General features: G+C 48.3%; 1 protein-coding gene across 1 annotated transcript; it reads left to right on the top strand.

The window, feature by feature from the left end:
- Positions 1-249: 249 nt before the first annotated feature.
- Positions 250-1,855, top strand: LOC149456108 (transmembrane epididymal protein 1A-like). Its single transcript, XM_089685500.1, has one exon. It carries the CDS (start codon positions 918-920, stop codon positions 1,770-1,772), a length of 855 nt encoding a protein of 284 aa, XP_089541626.1. The 5' UTR covers positions 250-917; the 3' UTR covers positions 1,773-1,855.
- Positions 1,856-22,306: the final 20,451 nt, after the last annotated feature.

The raw sequence follows: 22,306 nt of genomic DNA, 5'->3' as shown, positions 1-22,306 counted from the left end.
CAGAGGCTTCATACTGTAGCATATAGAAATAGCAGCTCTAGTGAAGGTATTGTAAGATACGAAAGTGATGATCATCCTGTTGTTTGGCTGTGCTAGTTTTTCCTATTTGTTAAAACATGTTTGTCTCTATTCCCAAGCTTGCTCTGTGCCCTTCCCATATTTAACTTGCTTTCCATCCTTTTCATTTTTTATCAGCACTAACACGTCTTAGGATTTATCTTTCTCCATCACACACCCTTCAGAATCATGCTAGTGCAACAGAGCTTGAGCCACCTTGTGGGGTGTGTCTGGAAGTCAGAAGTGTTTTTACATCTGAGTTGCTCTGAAGGCTCCTGTCAGTAGGTGATGATGATTCTCGCTGACTGCTCACCGTGATATGAACAGCCTGGGAACTCTCCTCCGTCCTTTGTGAAACACCAACTTGTGCAATAACCCAGCAAACTGCTGTATGCCGGATTGGACAGAGCAATCCACATCAAAGAAGAATGGCAGAGAAAACTGAAGACAAGTAAAGGAATACAGTGAAAAAAACAGAAAAAGAAGAAATAAAAGGATACAATAATACTGCTGTAAGCCGGGGGGACTGGCATGGTGTGTATCTTGGACACTGACAAAGCACAAATACGTTCCACTTCTTTGGACATCCCATTGGCCTTTGTCAACTCATTTGATCTGCTCACTAGGGGAACCTACTGAACTTCCTACTAACAAACTCAGAACACCTTTGCTCTAGTGAATACACCATCAAAGTCAAGTGACATCGGACTTGAAGAGTGACATTCATTCTGCAGCAGACATCAGAAAGTACACTTGTGTAGCCCAGAGATAACAGCAAACGCCCATAGGATAAAGCAGAGACTAAAAACATTGGGTCTCCACTCCTTGTGATTTTACTCAGAAGCTGACTTGTACTCAACATGGGCACTTTTATTGGACATATTTCTCCTGGGCTGGCATTCCTATCTTTTGCTTTCTTTTATGCCATTCGTTACTCCTGGATGGTCCTGAATGGATGTAAGGTTCAGTATGCTACCCGCACCAAGACTAGCCAAAAATTTTGGAAGACATTGCCCATAGATGCCATAATGAAGCTAATTTATTCTTTCATGGCTGTTTTGGCTGAGTTCTTCTTTCCTCCAGGAGTACAGAAGCTACGATTTTTCCGCTCAGATGACCCCGAGTATCACTTTCAGAACCCTAGTGAGTGGCAGCATGTCAACATGTATGGCTCCTTCTTTCTAAGTGGAATCCTGGACATAGTAAGTCAGTCCTGTCTGCAGAAGCGTTGTCCACTGCTTGAGCATGTAGGGCTCACTTATGCTTTCTTCATCACAACCATCTTACTGCAGTTCCATGGCCATGGAAAGGAAGCAGTGGAAGTGCAAGTCCACCATCTGCTACTGCTCACTGTTGGCATGAACTGTGCCATAATGGTTTTTGAAATCTGGCAACCAAACCATCGCAAACTCTGGTTTACCAAGGCATGGTTAGTGGCTGTGCAGGGAACTTGGCTGCTTCATGCTGCTTTTATCTTGTTCCAACCTCCAACAGGTCATTCTTGGGACTCATCGGACCATGCTAATCTCATGTTTCTCACCACTTTCTACACCTGGCATCTATCCGCAAATGTAGGGCTAGTGGCCCTTATCTTCTGGCTAACAAGTATTGTGCACAGACATTGTGGTAACAGGGTAGGAAAAGGTGACTATCAACTGGCTGGGGATAAAGGCGAGTTGTCAAAACTCACTGGAGAGGACGATGAAGAATTATAATCTTTGTGATTAAAATCTTTATTTTATTACCCTCGTAAGTTTGCACTGATGTTTGTTTCACAATAAATTTCTTGTTACAATGACCCTCAGTCTTGTTGTCAGTCACAACAAAGAAGAAATCTTACAGGTTAGTAGTACACACGCATCTCTAAATCATACTTGGTAATAGACCCTGATATAAGCTGGTGGGGAGGGGGACCAAGGAGAAAATATTCTATTGGGGCTGCACTAAACCTGCAGGTTTTTTTATTGTACAGATAACATACATCAATATCTCAATGCAATGAATCCAGGATAGTGGATGTGAACAGGTTTATAATGATATGGTTATACCAGAATTGAAGCATGATCAGGCAAAGTGAATTAAATTTACCTTACTTTAAGTTTTAGAATTGAATTAAATTACCTGTTAGCATGTTCTTAGGGTCTCTGGCAGATAGATTTCTGTCATTGGGTTTCCCAGCTCCATCCTTCTATCATTAGGATACTCACTTTTGTACCTGATTTAGTTTAAAGTTTGCAGAAGGATGGAAGGATCACACTAGGTTATACCAGAATTGAAGCATGATCAGGCAAAGTGAATTAAATTTACCTTACTTTAAGTTTTAGAATTGAATTAAATTACCTGTTAGCATGTTCTTAGGGTCTCTGGCAGATAGATTTCTGTCATTGGGTTTCCCAGCTCCATCCTTCTATCATTAGGATACTCACTTTTGTACCTGATTTAGTTTAAAGTTTGCAGAAGGATGGAGACTCCTCTCGTTAAAAACACTGGTTGGCAAGCAGAACCTGGAACTGCAATACACAGGTCTCCGCAGTGGGGCTTCCAAAAGATGATCCAGCAGCATCTATCCAAAACTCAAACCATCAGCACTTGGTGGACTAACTCTGTGTACCAATTCTGTCAGCTGTTGTATTTAAATGAGTGGCATCAAACCCTAATATTGTTTTCTCTACTTCTGGACTTAATACCCACACTAAAGCTTTAGGAACAAAACATCTCAAAATATAACGTATTCCTTCTAATTGGACATTCTAGGTTCACACTATCCCATGCTCTGAAAAACAGCTGCTGTCAGGCATTCAATAGGCTGCCTCCTAAATTCCTTTTTTTTTTTGTTGTTGTTGCTGAAAGTCAGTTGACAAATGGGGCTAATGTGCAGTTGCTTGGAGTTGCAGCATGGGCAATTCAAGTCAATGTTGGTGTTGCCTGTCAACGTGACATGCTGCATTAAATTTGCCGTGGACAACACCCCCCCCCCCCCCCGTATTTTAGACCTTAGATGGGTAGTTGAGCATTAAAGTTGTGACTCGCCAGCCTGTTTTTACCACCCCGTTTGCCCTTGTGAAGGAAGCCTAAATGTGGTAGTCGATCCAAACATGTCTAATGTATATAGGTGCAGAAAATTGTCTGCAAAGTCCATCTACTTTAAGTCAGAGGCTTTCTTTACTTCTTCATAGGAAATAAGGCATTCCATTTCCAAACTATAATTACTTACTGCTTTTCTTCTTAGTGCTATAATACAAAGTATGACTGGGCTGTATGCAATTCTGTATTAAACTAACCACAATTTGCTAATTGCCACTTAAGGCTATGTTCACACAGGCAATCAGGAAAGCACAGCGGATTTCCACAGCAAGTTTTAACAGATTCCTAAAGCAGGAATCACAGATGTGTGTGAACAGCTGCAGATGGGAAGCCTGTACAAATGATTGACAAGCTGACAGCAGCAACATCTGTCTGTATGTTGATAACCTTTCTATCAGGGATAGATGATCGCCCCTGGATGCAATCTTTTTGTGTCCAGGGCTGATCATCTGTCCATGACCACAGGTGATTGCTTCATGTGCAATTACAGGAAGAAAGATTTGCTGCTGTCAACCTGTCATTCACTTGAACAGGCTTCCCAAACTCAGCTGTTTGCATCTTTCTTCCTGCAGCAGGAATCCTCTATCCGTTCGTACATGTGAAAGCAGCCTGGGTGAAATACTAACGTTTGCCGGATTTCAGCCCTAATCTATGCAGCAAAGAATGTAGTCTGGGTGATATACTAAATTCTGCTGGATTTCAGGCCTAACCTATGTTCTTTTTAGGGGGCTCATTTGCACACAGCGCTTACAAATGTTTGTGTTTTTTACGCATTTTACATGTGTTTGGGGGAAGGGAGTATATTGTGTGCAGTTCCATGCATTGACTTGCATGTAAAATACACATATAGCAATATCCATTTTTTACCATGCAGTACCATCCATTCGTATAATATATGCACTTGCTGATAACTGCAGCTAAAATACAACAATGATCAGTTTTAAAAACACATTGTATGAAAACACATGAACTCCTTCCATGTTAGGTGGAATTAGAAGGCGTGAAAATGTGGGATTCCTATTTGGATGTTTGACGGAAACACGGAGCTGCAGATACTCCCGGCTTCATTTCTTAAATCTAATACTGACTAATGTCAAGCCATTCCTATGTATGAAGTATGGTATGCAGGGACCTTCTTCAAAACCCCTTATTTTATTCTGTTCTACAGCTACACTGCGTCTGCTCTAGACTACTAAACCCAAGAAGAACTGAAAAACCTATTTCCAAGTTATAATCTGAAATCAGTCATTTCAAATATTTTATTTTAGAATGTTTTTCAAATTTCTGAAATTAAAAAGAAGTATTAACACATTTAGGTCTGGTTCACACCACATGCATTCCAGTGCGTTTTTTTCCTGCATCATAAACACATGGATAGTAGGTGATATTGTTTCCAGTGGCATATTTCACACCAGAAGATGATGCACTTTTTTCTGCACAGAACTGTACTGAAATGTGGTAAAATGCATACAAAAATGCACTGGAACACACTTAAAAGCACCAAACACACATCAGAACGCACATTTTATTTAAGGCAAAGAAAAAAACGGGAAAAAATGCCCTGGAACTCATAAAAAACTCATAAAAAAATGCACCGGAACGCATCAAAAACATGCCACAAACGCTCATGCAGAAATACATCCGCACTGCGTTTCTATAGTGTAAACCAGCCCTTACAATAGCAATTATGGGCAGGGTTTGTTGGTGCTCTATAAGGATACTATTCATCTTGACAGCAAATAATGTGTGTGGTCTTATAAGACATGTAAATGGTTGCTTATGTAATGCAAATTTCTTGATATGCATAAATACATAATGGGATTCTAATAGTATCTGTTCTACCTTGTGGTAATGTGATCAGAATATTTGTTGTATCTGTTAGTTTTTATCAGGCAAGTCTGGAAAGAAAAACACATTGAAGCTCAGTTATATATTTCAGCTGGATCTGCAGTGTTTGTCGTTTTATAGACAGCTGATCCTTATGTAACATTGCATCTTAATTACCTACTGAAATATGCCATAGGACAACACCGACTCCACATTCTGGTAGTCTATTGAGAAGAAATATTTGAATTCCCATTATTTATAATTTTCATCATTATGATGGTACATTATGTGTTATGACAGGATTTTCAGCCGAAACACGTCATTCTATTGTATTTTGATGTAATCTTTTGTGGTTGCTTCAATAAAGAGGAAAATATTAGCACAGTGGCAGTCGTGCAGATCTTTTTTTCCAATTCACCCCCACGTGTGCCCCCATAGCACACAGCTTGCTATAGGGGCACACGCAGGAGGGCAGGAGCGGACTGTGCCAACATGGGTCCAAAAAACTGCAGGAGAGTATACCCTCTTTTTTTTATTGTACTAAAAAACTTTACAACCACTTTAAGGTGTCTGCAAACATAAGAGAATGTTCACTTGATATGGTCAACCACTGATACAACTGATACATCAGATAATAACTTGCATACATACAGCATGTGTTCCAACCAGCACTGAAAGTCATCTCCTAGCCTTATAATCTCAAAGAATGAAGTAATCATCATTTTCACTTTCTCCTTCCAAATACGCATGCTTGTCCACTCTATGCATACTGTATGTGAGAATAGTTTGATGTTCCTTCATACTTCACAGTGCACCGTGTTTGATACAGTGGTGTATACAGGATATGGCACATATAGCACATGCCATGCCACAGCAGTGGGGATGGTGCTAACATTCACAGTACCATTTGCCACCCCATGGGTCTATAGAACTCTGCCAACTCAAGGAGACTGCAGAGATAGTGGTGAACAACCCTCTGATGCTTACACCAATGCAGGGGCGAACTGACAACTCATGGGGCCCCCGGGCAATAGGAGATCATGGGGCCCCTGTGTCCTCGCCCATGCTCAAATCACACCCAAAAAAGCCTATGAAAGGTACCAGGGACATCTCATGGGGCCCCTACTGACCCATGGCAGTGCCCAAGTTCCCCAATGGTCAGTTCGCCCCTGCACCAATGCAACGTAGGCATTGCTAAGACAATTGGCCTAACCCTAGAGTGACTGCAATGTCAGACAATACGAGGTGGATTAGACTGCACTTACAGCACACTAGGTTGGTCAATGAACCAGTCTCTGCAATGCATATACTATATATCAGTACTGGCAAGTTTATGCTATCTTGATTTTTTAGGTCTGACCTTACAAGCCGAACAGCACTAGTGGGTATGTGTGTATCTGGGTTTGGACCAATTTGCATCAATGAAAGCAAGGAAGATGCAGTTTTAATTTTCATGTAGTGTCATAATTTGGTAATTAAAAGATTAACAAGTTTTACTTGAGTTTATATTATGGTAAAGTTCAGAAAGATAGGTGTCAGATTGGACAAGGGTGCAATTTGACTGCTTGCCATTGGCCCTATTTTTCGTAGATACTCCCTTGCTCGGATAACCTTTATGTATGATGTGCTCTGTGAAGTTCCTGCATGCTGCACTGTGTACAATTGTAATATCCATTAGGTATGCCATGTTGTGTGTATTGTCTATGATTTCTGCATGTTGCGCTGTGCGCAGAGTCTCATATCCTTTATGTATGATGTGCCTTGTGAAGTGTCTGATGTTCCTGCATGCTGCACTGTGTACAATTGTAATACCCATTACGTATGCCATGTTGTGTGTATTCTCTACGGTTTCTGCATGTTGCGCTGTGCGCAGAGTCTTATATCCTTTATGTATGATTTGATTATGTGTGATGTGCTCTGTGAAGTGTCTGATGTTCCTGCATGCTGCACTGTGTACAATTGTAATATCCATTACGTATGCCATGTTGTGTGTATTGTCTATGATTTCTGCATGTTGCGCTGTGTGCAGCGTCTCATATCTTTTATGTATGATGTGCTCTGTGAAGTGTCTGATGTTCCTGCATGCTGCACTGTGTACAATTGTAATATCCATTACGTATGCCATGTTGTGTGTATTGTCTATGATTTCTGCATGTTGCGCTGTGTGCAGCGTCTCATATCTTTTATGTATGATGTGCTCTGTGAAGTGTCTGATGTTCCTGCATGCTGCACTGTGTACAATTGTAATATCCATTACGTATGCCATGTTGTGTGTATTGTCTATGATTTCTGCATGTTGCGCTGTGTGCAGCATCTCATATCTTTTATGTATGATGTGCTCTGTGAAGTGTCTGATGTTCCTGCATGCTGCGCTGTGCAAATTGTAATATCCATTACGTATGCCATGTTGTGTGTATTCTCTACGGTTTCTGCATGTTGCGCTGTGCGCAGAGTCTTATATCCTTTATGTATGATTTGAATATGTGTGATGTGCTCTGTGAAGTGTCTGATGTTCCTGCATGCTGCACTGTGTACAATTGTAATATCCATTACGTATGCCATGTTGTGTGTATTGTCTATGATTTCTGCATGTTGCGCTGTGCGCAGCGTCTCATATCCTTTGTGTATGCCATGCTGAGTGCAGCATCTAATGCCAGTTGTCTTATATTCTTAGTGCATACTGCTCTGTTAAATGAAAAGTAGCAAAGTGGGCCTGTGCCAAACATCCAGTCCTGTGCAGGAGAATGTGGAAAATCAAGCTTATTCATGTCACACACATTTATTTAGCTTGGCACTTTAGGAAATCAGAGCCAGAATCACTTTATTTCACTTCAAATCCCTACACTAGGAAGTAAAGTCACTACTAGAGATGAGCGAATCGAAGTAGCCGAAGTGGAATTCGAGTCGAATATCGGAAAAATTTCGATTCGCGCCGAATCCGAAAAATAGCCTAATTCGGACGCGCGAATCGAAATTTTTCCGAAAATGGCGGCTGACATGTGCGGCGACGGAGCGGGGATGTCTGGGAAGGCGCGCAGACAAGGCGCGCTGACCCATAATGCATTCCTCAACGACATGTGATCGCATCAGCCAATCAGCAGCCAGCCAGCTAGCACTGTGTAATGGTCGAGCTATAAATAGCGGCCATTTTGGAATTCTTCATTTGCCTGCAGTCATTGAACAGAGGCAGACCGCTCTGTATTAGGGACAGGGACAGAGTTAGGGCCACAGAAACGATACTTGGGGACAGAGAAACGATACTTAGGGACAGAGAACTATTACTCAGGGACACAGAATTGTTAATTAGGGCCACAGAATCGTTACTTAGGGACAAAGAAACGCTAGTTAGGGCCACAGAATTCATACTCAGGGACAGACAGAATTGTTACTGAGTGCCAGAGAATTGTTACTTAGGGCCACAGAAACGTTATTAGGGCCACAGAATTGTTACTCAGGGACAGACAGAATTGTTACTGAGTGCCAGAGAATTGTTACTTAGGGCCACAGAAACGTTATTAGGGCCACAGAATTGTTACTCAGGGACAGACAGAATTGTTACTGAGTGACAGAGAATTGTTACTTAGGGCCACAGAAACTTTAGTTAGGGCCACAGAATTGTTACTCAGGGACAGACACAGAATTGTTACTGAGGGCCACAGAACTGTTACTTAGGGCCACAGAATTGTTACTCGCACAGACACAGAATTGTTACACAGGGACACAGAACTGTTACTGAGGGCCACAGAACCGTTACTTAGGGCCACAGAATTGTTACTCGCACAGACACAGAATTGTTACTCGCACAGACACAGAATTGTTACTGAGGGCCACAGAACTGTTAGTTAGGGCCACAGAATTGTTACTCGCACAGACACAGAATTGTTACTCGCACAGACACAGAATTGTTACTGAGGGCCACAGAACTGTTACTTGGGGCCACAGAAACGTTAATCAGGGACACAGAATTGTTACTGAGGGCCACAGAACTGTTACTTAGGGCCACAGAATTGTTACTCGCACAGACACAGAATTGTTACACAGGGACACAGAACTGTTACTGAGGGCCACAGAACCGTTACTTAGGGCCACAGAATTGTTACTCGCACAGACACAGAATTGTTACTCGCACAGACACAGAATTGTTACTCGCACAGACAGAGAATTGTTACTCGCACAGACACAGAATTGTTACTCAGGGACACAGAACTGTTACTGAGGGCCACAGAACTGTTACTTAGGGCCACAGAATTGTTGCTCGCACAGACACAGAATTCTTACTCGCACAGACACAGAATTGTTACTCAGGGACACAGAACTGTTACTTAGGGCCACAGAACTGTTAGTTAGGGCCACAGAATTGTTACTCGCACAGACACAGAATTGTTACTCGCACAGACACAGAATTGTTACTGAGGGCCACAGAACTGTTACTTGGGGCCACAGAAACGTTAATCAGGGACACAGAATTGTTACTGAGGGCCACAGAACTGTTAGGGCCACAGAATTGTTACTCGCACAGACACAGAATTGTTACTCGCACAGACACAGAATTGTTACTGAGGGCCACAGAACTGTTACTTGGGGCCACAGAAACGTTAATCAGGGACACAGAATTGTTACTGAGGGCCACAGAACTGTTACTTAGGGCCACAGAATTGTTACTCGCACAGACACAGAATTGTTACTCGCACAGACACAGAATTGTTACTGAGGGCCACAGAACTGTTACTTAGGGCCACAGAATTGTTACTCGCACAGACACAGAATTGTTACACAGGGACACAGAACTGTTACTGAGGGCCACAGAACCGTTACTTAGGGCCACAGAATTGTTACTCGCACAGACACAGAATTGTTACTCGCACAGACACAGAATTGTTACTCAGGGACACAGAACTGTTACTGAGGGCCACAGAACTGTTACTTAGGGCCACAGAATTGTTACTCGCACAGACACAGAATTGTTACACAGGGACACAGAATTGTTACTGAGGGCCACAGAACCGTTACTTAGGGCCACAGAATTGTTACTGAGGGCAACAGAACTGTTACTTAGGGCCACAGAATTGTTACTCGCACAGAATTGTTACTCAGGGACACAGAACTGTTACTGAGGGCCACAGAACTGTTACTTAGGGCCACAGAATTGTTACTCGCACAGACACAGAATTGTTACTCAGGGACACAGAACTGTTACTGAGGGCCACAGAACTGTTACTTAGGGCCACAGAATTGTTACTCGCACAGACACAGAATTGTTACACAGGGACACAGAATTGTTACTGAGGGGCACAGAACCGTTACTTAGGGCCACAGAATTGTTACTCAGGGACACAGAATTGTTACTGAGGGCCACAGAACTGTTACTTAGGGCCACAGAATTGTTACTCGCACAGACACAGAATTGTTACTGAGGGCCACAGAACTGTTACTTAGGGCCACAGAATTGTTACTCGCACAGACACAGAATTGTTACACAGGGACACAGAACTGTTACTGAGGGCCACAGAACCGTTACTTAGGGCCACAGAATTGTTACTCGCACAGACACAGAATTGTTACTCGCACAGACACAGAATTGTTACTCAGGGACACAGAACTGTTACTGAGGGCCACAGAACTGTTACTTAGGGCCACAGAATTGTTACTCGCACAGACACAGAATTGTTACACAGGGACACAGAATTGTTACTGAGGGCCACAGAACCGTTACTTAGGGCCACAGAATTGTTACTCGCACAGACACAGAATTGTTACTCAGGGACACAGAACTGTTACTGAGGGCCACAGAACTGTTACTTAGGGCCACAGAATTGTTACTCGCACAGACACAGAATTGTTACACAGGGACACAGAATTGTTACTGAGGGCCACAGAACCGTTACTTAGGGCCACAGAATTGTTACTGAGGGCAACAGAACTGTTACTTAGGGCCACAGAATTGTTACTCGCACAGACACAGAATTGTTACTCAGGGACACAGAACTGTTACTGAGGGCCACAGAACTGTTACTTAGGGCCACAGAATTGTTACTCGCACAGACACAGAATTGTTACTCAGGGACACAGAACTGTTACTGAGGGCCACAGAACTGTTACTTAGGGCCACAGAATTGTTACTCGCACAGACACAGAATTGTTACACAGGGACACAGAATTGTTACTGAGGGGCACAGAACCGTTACTTAGGGCCACAGAATTGTTACTCAGGGACACAGAATTGTTACTGAGGGCCACAGAACTGTTACTTAGGGCCACAGAATTGTTACTCGCACAGACACAGAATTGTTACTCAGGGACACAGAACTGTTACTGAGGGCCACAGAACTGTTACTTAGGGCCACAGAATTGTTACTCGCACAGACACAGAATTGTTACTCAGGGACACAGAACTGTTACTGAGGGCCACAGAACTGTTACTTAGGGCCACAGAATTGTTACTCGCACAGACACAGAATTGTTACTCAGGGACACAGAACTGTTACTGAGGGCCACAGAACTGTTACTTAGGGCCACAGAATTGTTACTCGCACAGACACAGAATTGTTACTCAGGGACACAGAACTGTTACTGAGGGCCACAGAACTGTTACTTAGGGCCACAGAATTGTTACTCGCACAGACACAGAATTGTTACACAGGGACACAGAATTGTTACTGAGGGCCACAGAACCGTTACTTAGGGACACATAATTGTTACTGAGGGCCACAGAACTGTTACTTAGGGCCACAGAATTGTTACTCGCACAGACACAGAATTGTTACTCAGGGACACAGAACTGTTACTGAGGGCCACAGAACTGTTACTTAGGGCCACAGAATTGTTACTCGCACAGACACAGAATTGTTACACAGGGACACAGAATTGTTACTGAGGGCCACAGAACCGTTACTTAGGGACACATAATTGTTACTGAGGGCCACAGAACTGTTACTTAGGGCCACAGAATTGTTACTCGCACAGACACAGAATTGTTACTCAGGGACACAGAACTGTTACTGAGGGCCACAGAACCGTTACTTAGGGCCACAGAATTGTTACTCAGGGACACAGAATCGTTTAATTAAAGAGTATGTCAGACAACATGCAGAGGAGTGGCAGAGGAGGCAATGTTTTAGGAGCGAGCAGACGTGGCAGCAGAGGAAGGGGTCGAGGCAGCACTATTCGCAGCCAGAGGCTAGTGCTCCCGGTGTCATCCAGTACAGTGAGGAAGAGCTAACAGAGGGCGGTCAGGAACGGGGGGAGACATCCGCCTCTTCAGCAGCCAGGCGAAGAAGTAGTGGCGAGGAGAGTGGCTCGGTAGCCGGTGTAGAGACAGGTCTGTCTCCTGACCCACACGCAGCCGAGGGGGCTAGTAGTGAGGCGGAGACCCTAATTGATGATGATGAGGCTGATCGCACTTGGCAGCCTCGTCGTCATCAGGCTATTGCTTCCGCATCATCAGGAGAAGAGGGTGGCAGCTTGGCAGCGAGCAAAACAGTCGGTGGGTTGTCTCCATCGCCACACTCTGCCATGTGCCACTTTCAGGTCTCCTCACACACTGCTGGTGTGTTGAATTTTTTGACATAGGGTGCTGGCAGATTACGGGCCTCCCATAGCTGCTGCCAGGCCCCTAATCTGCCATGGGCCCCTATACCGCCTCCTCATTCTGCTGCCAGGTCCACAGTCTCTCATGCCATGTGCCACTTTCAGGTCTCCTCACACTGCTGGTGTGTTGAATTTTTTGACATAGGGTGCTGGCAGATTACGGGCCTCCCATAGCTGCTGCCAGGCCCCTAATCTGCCATGGGCCCCTATATACCGCCTCCTCATGCTGCTGCCAAGTCCAAAGTCTCTCATGGGTCCCTGTACGGCCTCCCATTGCTGCTGTCTCCATCGCCACACTCTGCCATGTGCCACTTTCAGGTCTCTCCTCACACACTGCTGGTGTGTTGAATTTTTTGACATAGGGTGCTGGCAGATTACGGGCCTCCCATAGCTGCTGCCAGGCCCCTAATCTGCCATGGGCCCCTATACCGCCTCCTCATGCTGCTGCCAGGTCCACAGTCTCTCATGCCATGTGCCACTTTCAGGTCTCCTCACACTGCTGGTGTGTTGAATTTTTTGACATAGGGTGCTGGCAGATTACGGGCCTCCCATAGCTGCTGCCAGGCCCCTAATCTGCCATGGGCCCCTATATACCGCCTCCTCATGCTGCTGCCAAGTCCAAAGTCTCTCATGGGTCCCTGTACGGCCTCCCATTGCTGCTGTCTCCATCGCCACACTCTGCCATGTGCCACTTTCAGGTCTCCTCACACACTGCTGGTGTGTTGAATTTTTTGACATAGGGTGCTGGCAGATTACGGGCCTCCCATAGCTGCTGCCAGGCCCCTAATCTGCCATGGGCCCCTATACCGCCTCCTCATGCTGCTGCCAGGTCCACAGTCTCTCATGCCATGTGCCACTTTCAGGTCTCCTCACACTGCTGGTGTGTTGAATTTTTTGGCATAGGGTGCTGGCAGATTACGGGCCTCCCATAGCTGCTGCCAGGCCCCTAATCTGCCATGGGCCCCTATATACCGCCTCCTCATGCTGCTGCCAGGTCCAGAGTCTGTCATGGGTCCCTGTTCGGCCTCCCATTGCTGCTGTCTCCATCGCCACACTCTGCCATGTGCCACTTTCAGGTCTCCTCACACACTGCTGGTGTGTAGAATTTTTTGACATAGGGTGCTGGCAGATTACGGGCCTCCCATTGCTGCTGCCAGGCCCCTAATCTGCCATGGGCCCCTATACCGCCTCCTCATGCTGCTGCCAAGTCCAGAGTCTCTCATGGGTCCCTGTACGGCCTCCCATTGCATCTGTCTCCATCGCCACACTCTGCCATGTGCCACTTTCAGGTCTCCTCACACACTGCTGGTGTGTAGAATTTTTTGACATAGGGTGCTGGCAGATTACGGGCCTCCCATTGCTGCTGCCAGGCCCCTAATCTGCCATGGGCCCCTATACCGCCTCCTCATGCTGCTGCCAAGTCCAGGGTCTATCATGGGTCCCTGTACGGCCTCCCATTACTGCTGTCTCCATCGCCAAACTCTGCCATGTGCCACTTTCAGGTCTCCTCACACACTGCTGGTGTGTAGAATTTTTTGACATAGGGTGCTGGCAGATTACGGGCCTCCCATAGCTGCTGCCAGGCCCCTAATCTGCCATAGGCCCCTATATACCGCCTCCTCATGCTGCTGCCAGGTCCAGAGTCTCTCATGGTTCCCTGTACGGCCTCCCATTGCTGCTGTCTCCATCGCCACACTCTGCCATGTGCCACTTTCAGGTCTCCTCACACTGCTGGTGTGTAGAATTTTTTGACATAGGGTGCTGGCAGATTACGGGCCTCCTATAGCTGCTGCCAGGCCCCTAATCTGCCATAGGCCCCTATATACCGCCTCCTCATGCTGCTGCCAGGTCCACAGTGTCTCATGCCATGTGCCACTTTCAGGTCTCCTCACACTGCTGGTGTGTTGAATTTTTTGACATAGGGTGCTGGCAGATTACGGGCCTCCCATAGCTGCTGCCAGGCCCCTAATCTGCCATAGGCCCCTATATACCGCCTCCTCATGCTGCTGCCAAGTCCAGAGTCTCTCATGGGTCCCTGTACGGCCTCCCATTGCTGCTGTCTCCATCGCCACACTCTGCCATGTGCCACTTTCAGGTCTCCTCACACACTGCTGGTGTGTAGAATTTTTTGACATAGGGTGCTGGCAGATTACGGGCCTCCCATTGCTGCTGCCAGGCCCCTAATCTGCCATGGGCCCCTATACCGCCTCCTCATGCTGCTGCCAAGTCCAGAGTCTCTCATGGGTCCCTGTACGGCCTCCCATTGCTGCTGTCTCCATCGCCACACTCTGACATGTGCCACTTTCAGGTCTCCTCACACACTGCTGGTGTGTAGAATTTTTTGACATAGGGTGCTGGCAGATTACGGGCCTCCCATTGCTGCTGCCAGGCCCCTAATCTGCCATGGGCCCCTATACCGCCTCCTCATGCTGCTGCCAAGTCCAGAGTCTCTCATGGGTCCCTGTACGGCCTCCCATTGCTGCTGTCTCCATCGCCACACTCTGCCATGTGCCACTTTCAGGTCTCCTCACACACTGCTGGTGTGTAGAATTTTTTGACATAGGGTGCTGGCAGATTACGGGCCTCCCATTGCTGCTGCCAGGCCCCTAATCTGCCATGGGCCCCTATACCGCCTCCTCATGCTGCTGCCAAGTCCAGGGTCTCTCATGGGTCCCTGTACGGCTTCCCATTGCTGTTGTCTCCATCGCCACACTCTGCCATGTGCCACTTTCAGGTCTCCTCACACACTGCTGGTGTGTAGAATTTTTTGACATAGGGTGCTGGCAGATTACGGGCCTCCCATAGCTGCTGCCAGGCCCCTAATCTGCCATAGGCCCCTATATACCGCCTCCTCATGCTGCTGCCAGGTCCAGAGTCTCTCATGGGTCCCTGTACGGCCTCCCATTGCTGCTGTCTCCATCGCCACACTCTGCCATGTGCCACTTTCAGGTCTCCTCACACTGCTGGTGTGTAGAATTTTTTGACATAGGGTGCTGGCAGATTACGGGCCTCCTATAGCTGCTGCCAGGCCCCTAATCTGCCATAGGCCCCTATATACCGCCTCCTCATGCTGCTGCCAGGTCCAGAGTCTCTCATGGGTCCCTGTACGGCCTCCCATTGCTGCTGTCTCCATCGCCACACTCTGCCATGTGCCACTTTCAGGTCTCCTCACACACTGCTGGTGTGTAGAATTTTTTGACATAGGGTGCTGGCAGATTACGGGCCTCCCATTGCTGCTGCCAGGCCCCTAATCTGCCATGGGCCCCTATACCGCCTCCTCATGCTGCTGCCAAGTCCAGGGTCTCTCATGGGTCCCTGTACGGCCTCCCATTGCTGCTGTCTCCATCGCCACACTCTGCCATGTGCCACTTTCAGGTCTCCTCACACACTGCTGGTGTGTAGAATTTTTTGACATAGGGTGCTGGCAGATTACGGGCCTCCCATAGCTGCTGCCAGGCCCCTAATCTGCCATAGGCCCCTATATACCGCCTCCTCATGCTGCTGCCAGGTCCAGAGTCTCTCATGGGTCCCTGTACGGCCTCCCATTGCTGCTGTCTCCATCGCCACACTCTGCCATGTGCCACTTTCAGGTCTCCTCACACTGCTGGTGTGTAGAATTTTTTGACATAGGGTGCTGGCAGATTACGGGCCTCCTATAGCTGCTGCCAGGCCCCTAATCTGCCATAGGCCCCTATATACCGCCTCCTCATGCTGCTGCCAGGTCCAGAGTCTCTCATGGGTCCCTGTACGGCCTCCCATTGCTGCTGTCTCCATCGCCACACTCTGCCATGTGCCACTTTCAGGTCTCCTCACACACTGCTGGTGTGTTGAATTTTTTGACATAGGGTGCTGGCAGATTACGGGTCTCCTATAGCTGCTGCCAGGCCCCTAATCTGCCATGGGCCCCTATACCGCCTCCTCATGCTGCTGCCAGGTCCAGGCGAACGTAGTCACACAGGGGAGGAACTTCTGAGTGTAATGAACAGAGAAATCGACAGATGGCTGTCTCCGCGCAAACTGAAAATCGGAACCATGTTGACCGACAACGGAAAGAACATGGTGTCTGCTCTGCGTCAAGGAAGGTTGTGCCATGCACCATGCATGGCTCACGTGTTCAATCTGGTTGTCAAGCGGTTCCTAAAATCCACCATCCCACTGCAAGACATCCTTAAAATGTCACGTAAACTTTGCATGCATTTCAGCCATTCCTACACCGCAAAGCACACCCTCCTTGAGCTGCAGCGGCAGAACGGAATTCCACATCATCGCCTGATCTGCGACGTTGCAACAAGGTGGAATTCAACCCTACACATGTTAGACCGCCTTTACGAGCAGCGAAAGGCCATCACCGATTTCCTGATGTTACAAGCGGATAAAGGTACTCCCCTGTGTAACTTAGATGTCAGCCATTGGCAGCTCATGCGTGACACCTGCGCTTGCTCAGGCCCTTTGAGGAGGCCACGCTATTCGTGAGTCGGCAGGACTATGGGATGAACGACGTCATTCCTCTGTTGCACGTCCTGGAACAAATGCTGTTAACAATGGCTGGTCAGGGTGCGGTAGACGTGGCGCACAGATCTCAACGCCACATGACCCCTGTGGGGGCAGGACAGGAAGAAGAGGAGGAGGTAGAGGAGGACATTGGTGCTCAGGAATTATTGAGTGAAATGGGTGGTTTTTCCACTCAGCGGACAGGAGTGGAGGAGCAGGAGCATCTGGTAGAGGAGGAGGAGGAGACAGAGGACCCAGACGCACCGTGGCAGTATGCTGTGGAGATGGAGGCAGGGAGTCCCTCGCATTCCTTGGCACAAATGGCCCATAGCATGCTCGGTTGCTTGCGTAGCGACAGCCGAATAATAACCATCAGACAGAGGGATGACTTTTGGCTGTCCACCTTGTTGGACTCTCGCTACCGTTCAAAAATGGTGGCCTTTTTCACACCTGCTGAGAGGGAGGCCAAAATAACGTACTATAAAAACCACCTATGTAGTCAGCTGGTCTCTGCCTGTCTGCGCCAACGTCCATCCTCAGACACTGTGGGCCCTGTGCGCTCGCGTTCCGCTGCCATGGCAGCAGGGGAGGGGTGGGGTGGTAGGAGCAGTGGCAGCTCCACCAGCAGCGGCTGCCTCAGTCTGCAGTCGATGATGAGTAGCTTTCTTCACCAGCGCAGTGAGGAAACTACTAACCAGCCGCAGCAGCAGCAGCAGCAGCAGCATCAGGTGGACCTGGAGCAGGACCTCAAACAACAGGCTTAGGCCTACTTGGACAGCACCCTGCCAACCGAGGTAGACAATCCCCTTGACTACTGGGCAACGAAACTTGACCTTTGGCCCCAACTAGCTGAATTTGCCCTTGAAAGGCTGTCATGCCCGGCCAGTAGCGTGGCATCGGAGCGCGTGTTTAGTGCGGCAGGAGGTATTGCAACTCCGCGGAGGACACGACTGTCCACCCAAAGTGTGGAGAGACTGACGTTTGTGAAAATGAATCAGGCGTGGATTAGTCTGGATTTCAAACCACCAGTTCCTGACACAACTGACTAAATCCGCCATGAATCATGCCCCAAACATGTGCCACTTTCAGGTCTCCTCACACTGCTGGTGTGTTACATTTTTTGTCATAGGGTGCTGGCAGATTACGGGCCTCCCATAGCTGCTGCCAGGCCCCTAATCTGCCATGGGCCCCTATACCGCCTCCTCATGCTGCTGCCAAGTCCAGAGTCTCTCATGGGTCCCTGTACGGCCTCCCATTGCTGCTGTCTCCATCGCCACACTCTGCCATGTGCCACTTTCAGGTCTCCTCACACTGCTGGTGTATTCCATTTTTTGTCATAGGGTGCTGGCAGATTACGGGCCTCCCATAGCTGCTGCCAGGCCCCTAATCTGCCATGGGCCCCTATACCGCCTCCTCATGCTGCTGCCAGGTCCAGAGTCTCTCATGGGTCCCTGTACGGCCTCCCATTGCTGCTGTCTCCATCGCCACACTCTGCCATGTGCCACTTTCAGGTCTCCTCACACTGCTGGTGGGTTCCATTTTTTGTCATAGGGTGCTGGCAGATTACGGGCCTCCCATAGCTGCTGCCAGGCCCCTAATCTGCCATGGGCCCCCGTACCGACTCCTCATGCTGCTGCCAGGCCCGTAATCTGTCATGGGCCCCTGTTGTCGCTTGTTGGCATATTCCGCTCGTTCAGATGCTCCTTCTCCTGCTACTCCTCTTCACGGATTCCGTCAGCAGTCTTTCTTGGAATCCGTTTCCAAGAGACAACAGTTTGCGAGCACGCACCAGACGGTGCAGAAGCTGAACGTCCTCCTGTCCAAGTTGCTGCTGCCAGGCTCGTAATCTGTCATGCGCCCCTGTACCGCCTCCTCATGCTGCTGCCAGGTCCAGAGTGTGTCATGGGCCCCCGTACCGACTCCTCATGCTGCTGCCAGGCCCGTAATCTGTCATGGGCCCCTGTACCGCCTCCCCATGCTGCTGCCAGGTCCAGAGTGTGTCATGGGTCCCTGTACGGCCTCCCATTGCTGCTGCCAGGCCCGTAATCTGCCAATGGCCCCCGTACCGACTCCTCATGCTGCTGCCAGGCCCGTAATCTGCCATGGGCCCCTGTACCGCCTCCTCATGCTGCTGCCAGGTCCAGAGTGTGTCATGGGTCCCTGTACGGCCTCCCATTGCTGCTGTCTCTATCGCCACACTCTGCCATGTGCCACTTTCAGGTCTCCTCACACTGCTGGTGGTTTCCATTTTTGTCATAGGGTGCTGTATGGCCTCCCATTGCTGCTGCCTCCACCGCCACACTGTGGCTCCACACTCTGGTTTTGGCCCCGTGACTGCCCAAATGAGTGAAGTGTGCGGTGATTCTAAGATCGACGGCACTCATCTGCATGTCATACTGACTGACAGTATTATTTCTCTTCCCCAGCAGACTCCAAGGGCATTTAAATTAAAGGTACAGTGTTCAGCACTAATATTAAGTCTCTCTGAAGCCTAGAAACACCCTTTTTTAAGTTAAATTCACAGCGAATATATTCGACTCGAATCGAAATTTTTCCACGAATTCGCCGAATCAGTCGAATCGAATTTTTTAATACTTCGCTCATCTCTAGTCACTACAGTATGTATATGCTGTTTTGTGTGAAATGCCTTACACCTTCTGGTGGAGACCAGCTAGGGCAGGGGTGTCCAAACTTTTTTCAAAGAGGGCCAGATTGGATGAAGTGAACATGGTGGAGGGCCGAACATTTTTCCAAACATTCTTTGAACCATTACAATTAAATGCAAATAAATTATTTTATGCCAAGTTAATTGCAAACGACATACTTTTCATTTCATAACATTAAGATCAACTGACAGCTGAGTTTTCACAATGTATTGAAAATAAATTTAAAAAAAACTTACCTGCACTAATGTGAAGGGTGAAAAAGGTAGCTGGAGCTGAAGTCTCTGCTCGGCAGCCGGGAGGGGAAGAGAAACACACTTCACGCTGGAAGCCCGGCCCTGACGTCACCGCCCTCTGTCGCTCCCAGCGCGGCGCAGTCACGCATGCGCACTGCTCTCAAGCAGAAGACTGTCTGCCACAGAAGGGAGGGCCGTGCGACAGCCGCATTTACACTGACCAGGGAGAATGTGCCGCAGTCAGGCATGCACACTGCCCTCTGCTCTCAAGCAGAAGACTGTCTGCCATAGAAGGGAGGGCCGTGGGAGGGCCACATTACACAGAGCAGGGAGGGCTGTTGGAGGGCCGTATTAAACCGACCCCCGGGCATTAAAAATGGCCCGCGGGCCGGACTTTGGACATGCCTGAGCTAGGGTATATTAAAGATGTACTAAAGATAGTACAGGAGATGACCAGAGACTGCGCACACAGTACAGGAGATGACCAGAGACTGTGGACACAGTACAGGAGATGACCAGAGACTGCGGACACAGTACAGGAGATGACCAGAGACTGCGGACACATTACAGGAGATGACCAGAGACTGCGGACACAGTACAGGAGATGACCAGAGACTGCGGACACAGTACAGGAGATGACCAGAGACTGCAGACATAATACAGGAGATGACCAGAGACTGCGGACACAGTACAGGGGATGACCAGAGACTGCGGACACAGTACAGGGGATGACCAGAGACTGCGGACACAGTACAGGAGATGACCAGAGACTGCGGACACAGTACAGGAGATGACCAGAGACTGTGGACACAGTACAGGAGATGACCAGAGACTGCGGACACAGTACAGGAGATGACCAGAGACTGCGGACACAGTACAGGAGATGACCAGAGACTGCGGACACATTACAGGAGATGACCAGAGACTGCGGACACAGTACAGGAGATGACCAGAGACTGCGGACACAGTACAGGAGATGACCAGAGACTGCGGTCATAGTACAGGAGATGAACAGAGACTGCGGTCACAGTACAGGAGATGACCAGAGACTGTGGACACAGTACAGGAGATGACCAGAGACTGCGGACACAGTACAGGAGATGACCAGAGACTGCGGACACAGTACAGGAGATGACCAGAGACTGCGGACACAGTACAGGAGATGACCAGAGACTGCGGACACAGTACAGGAGATGACCAGAGACTGCGGACACATTACAGGAGATGACCAGAGACTGCGGACACAGTACAGGAGATGACCAGAGACTGCGGACACAGTACAGGAGATGACCAGAGACTGCGGACACAGTACAGGAGATGACCAGAGACTGCGGACACACTACAGGAGATGACCAGAGACTGCGGACACAGTACAGGAGACGACCAGAGACTGCGGACACAGTACAGGAGATGACCAGAGACTGTGGATGTACTAGAGTTGACCAGAGACTGAGGACATAGTGCAGGAGATAACCAGAGACTGCGGACATAGTACAGGAGATGACCAGAGACTGCGGACATAGTACAGGAGATGACCAGAGACTGCGGATGTACTACAGGAGATGACCAGAGATTGCAGACATAGTACATGAGATGACCGGAGATTGCAGACATAGTACAGGAGATGACCAGAGACTGCGGACACAGTACAGGAGACGACCAGAGACTGCGGACATAGTACAGGAGATGACCAGAGACTGCGGACACAGTACAGGAGATGACCAGAGACTGCGGACACAGTACAGGAGATGACCAGAGACTGCGGACATAGTACAGGAGATGACCAGAGACTGTGGATGTACTACAGTTGACCAGAGACTGTGGACATAGTGCAGGAGATAACCAGAGACTGCGGACATAGTACAGGAGATGACCGGAGACTGCGGACACAGTACATGAGATGACCGGAGACTGCGGACACAGTACATGAGATGACCGGAGACTGCGGACACAGTACATGAGATGACCGGAGACTGCGGACACAGTACATGAGATGACCGGAGACTGCGGACACAGTACAGGAGATGACCGGAGACTGCAGATGTACTACAGGAGATGACCAGAGACTGCGGACACAGTACAGAAGATTACTAGAGACTGCGGACACATTACAGGAGATGACCAGAGACTGCGGACACACTACAGGAGATGACCAGAGACTGCGGACACAGTACAGGAGACGACCAGAGACTGCGGACATAGTACAGGAGATGACCAGAGACTGTGGATGTACTACAGTTGACCAGAGACTGCGGACATAGTGCAGGAGATAACCAGAGACTGCGGACATAGTACAGGAGATGACCAGAGACTGTGGATGTACTACAGTTGACCAGAGACTGCGGACATAGTGCAGGAGAT

Source organism: Staurois parvus, unplaced genomic scaffold (genome assembly GCF_062004578.1).
Source record: "Staurois parvus isolate SC_StPar_1 unplaced genomic scaffold, SC_StPar_1.0 ptg000376l, whole genome shotgun sequence".
Taxonomy (NCBI): Eukaryota; Metazoa; Chordata; class Amphibia; order Anura; family Ranidae; genus Staurois; species Staurois parvus.
This window is presented reverse-complemented; position numbering and strand designations above follow the sequence as displayed.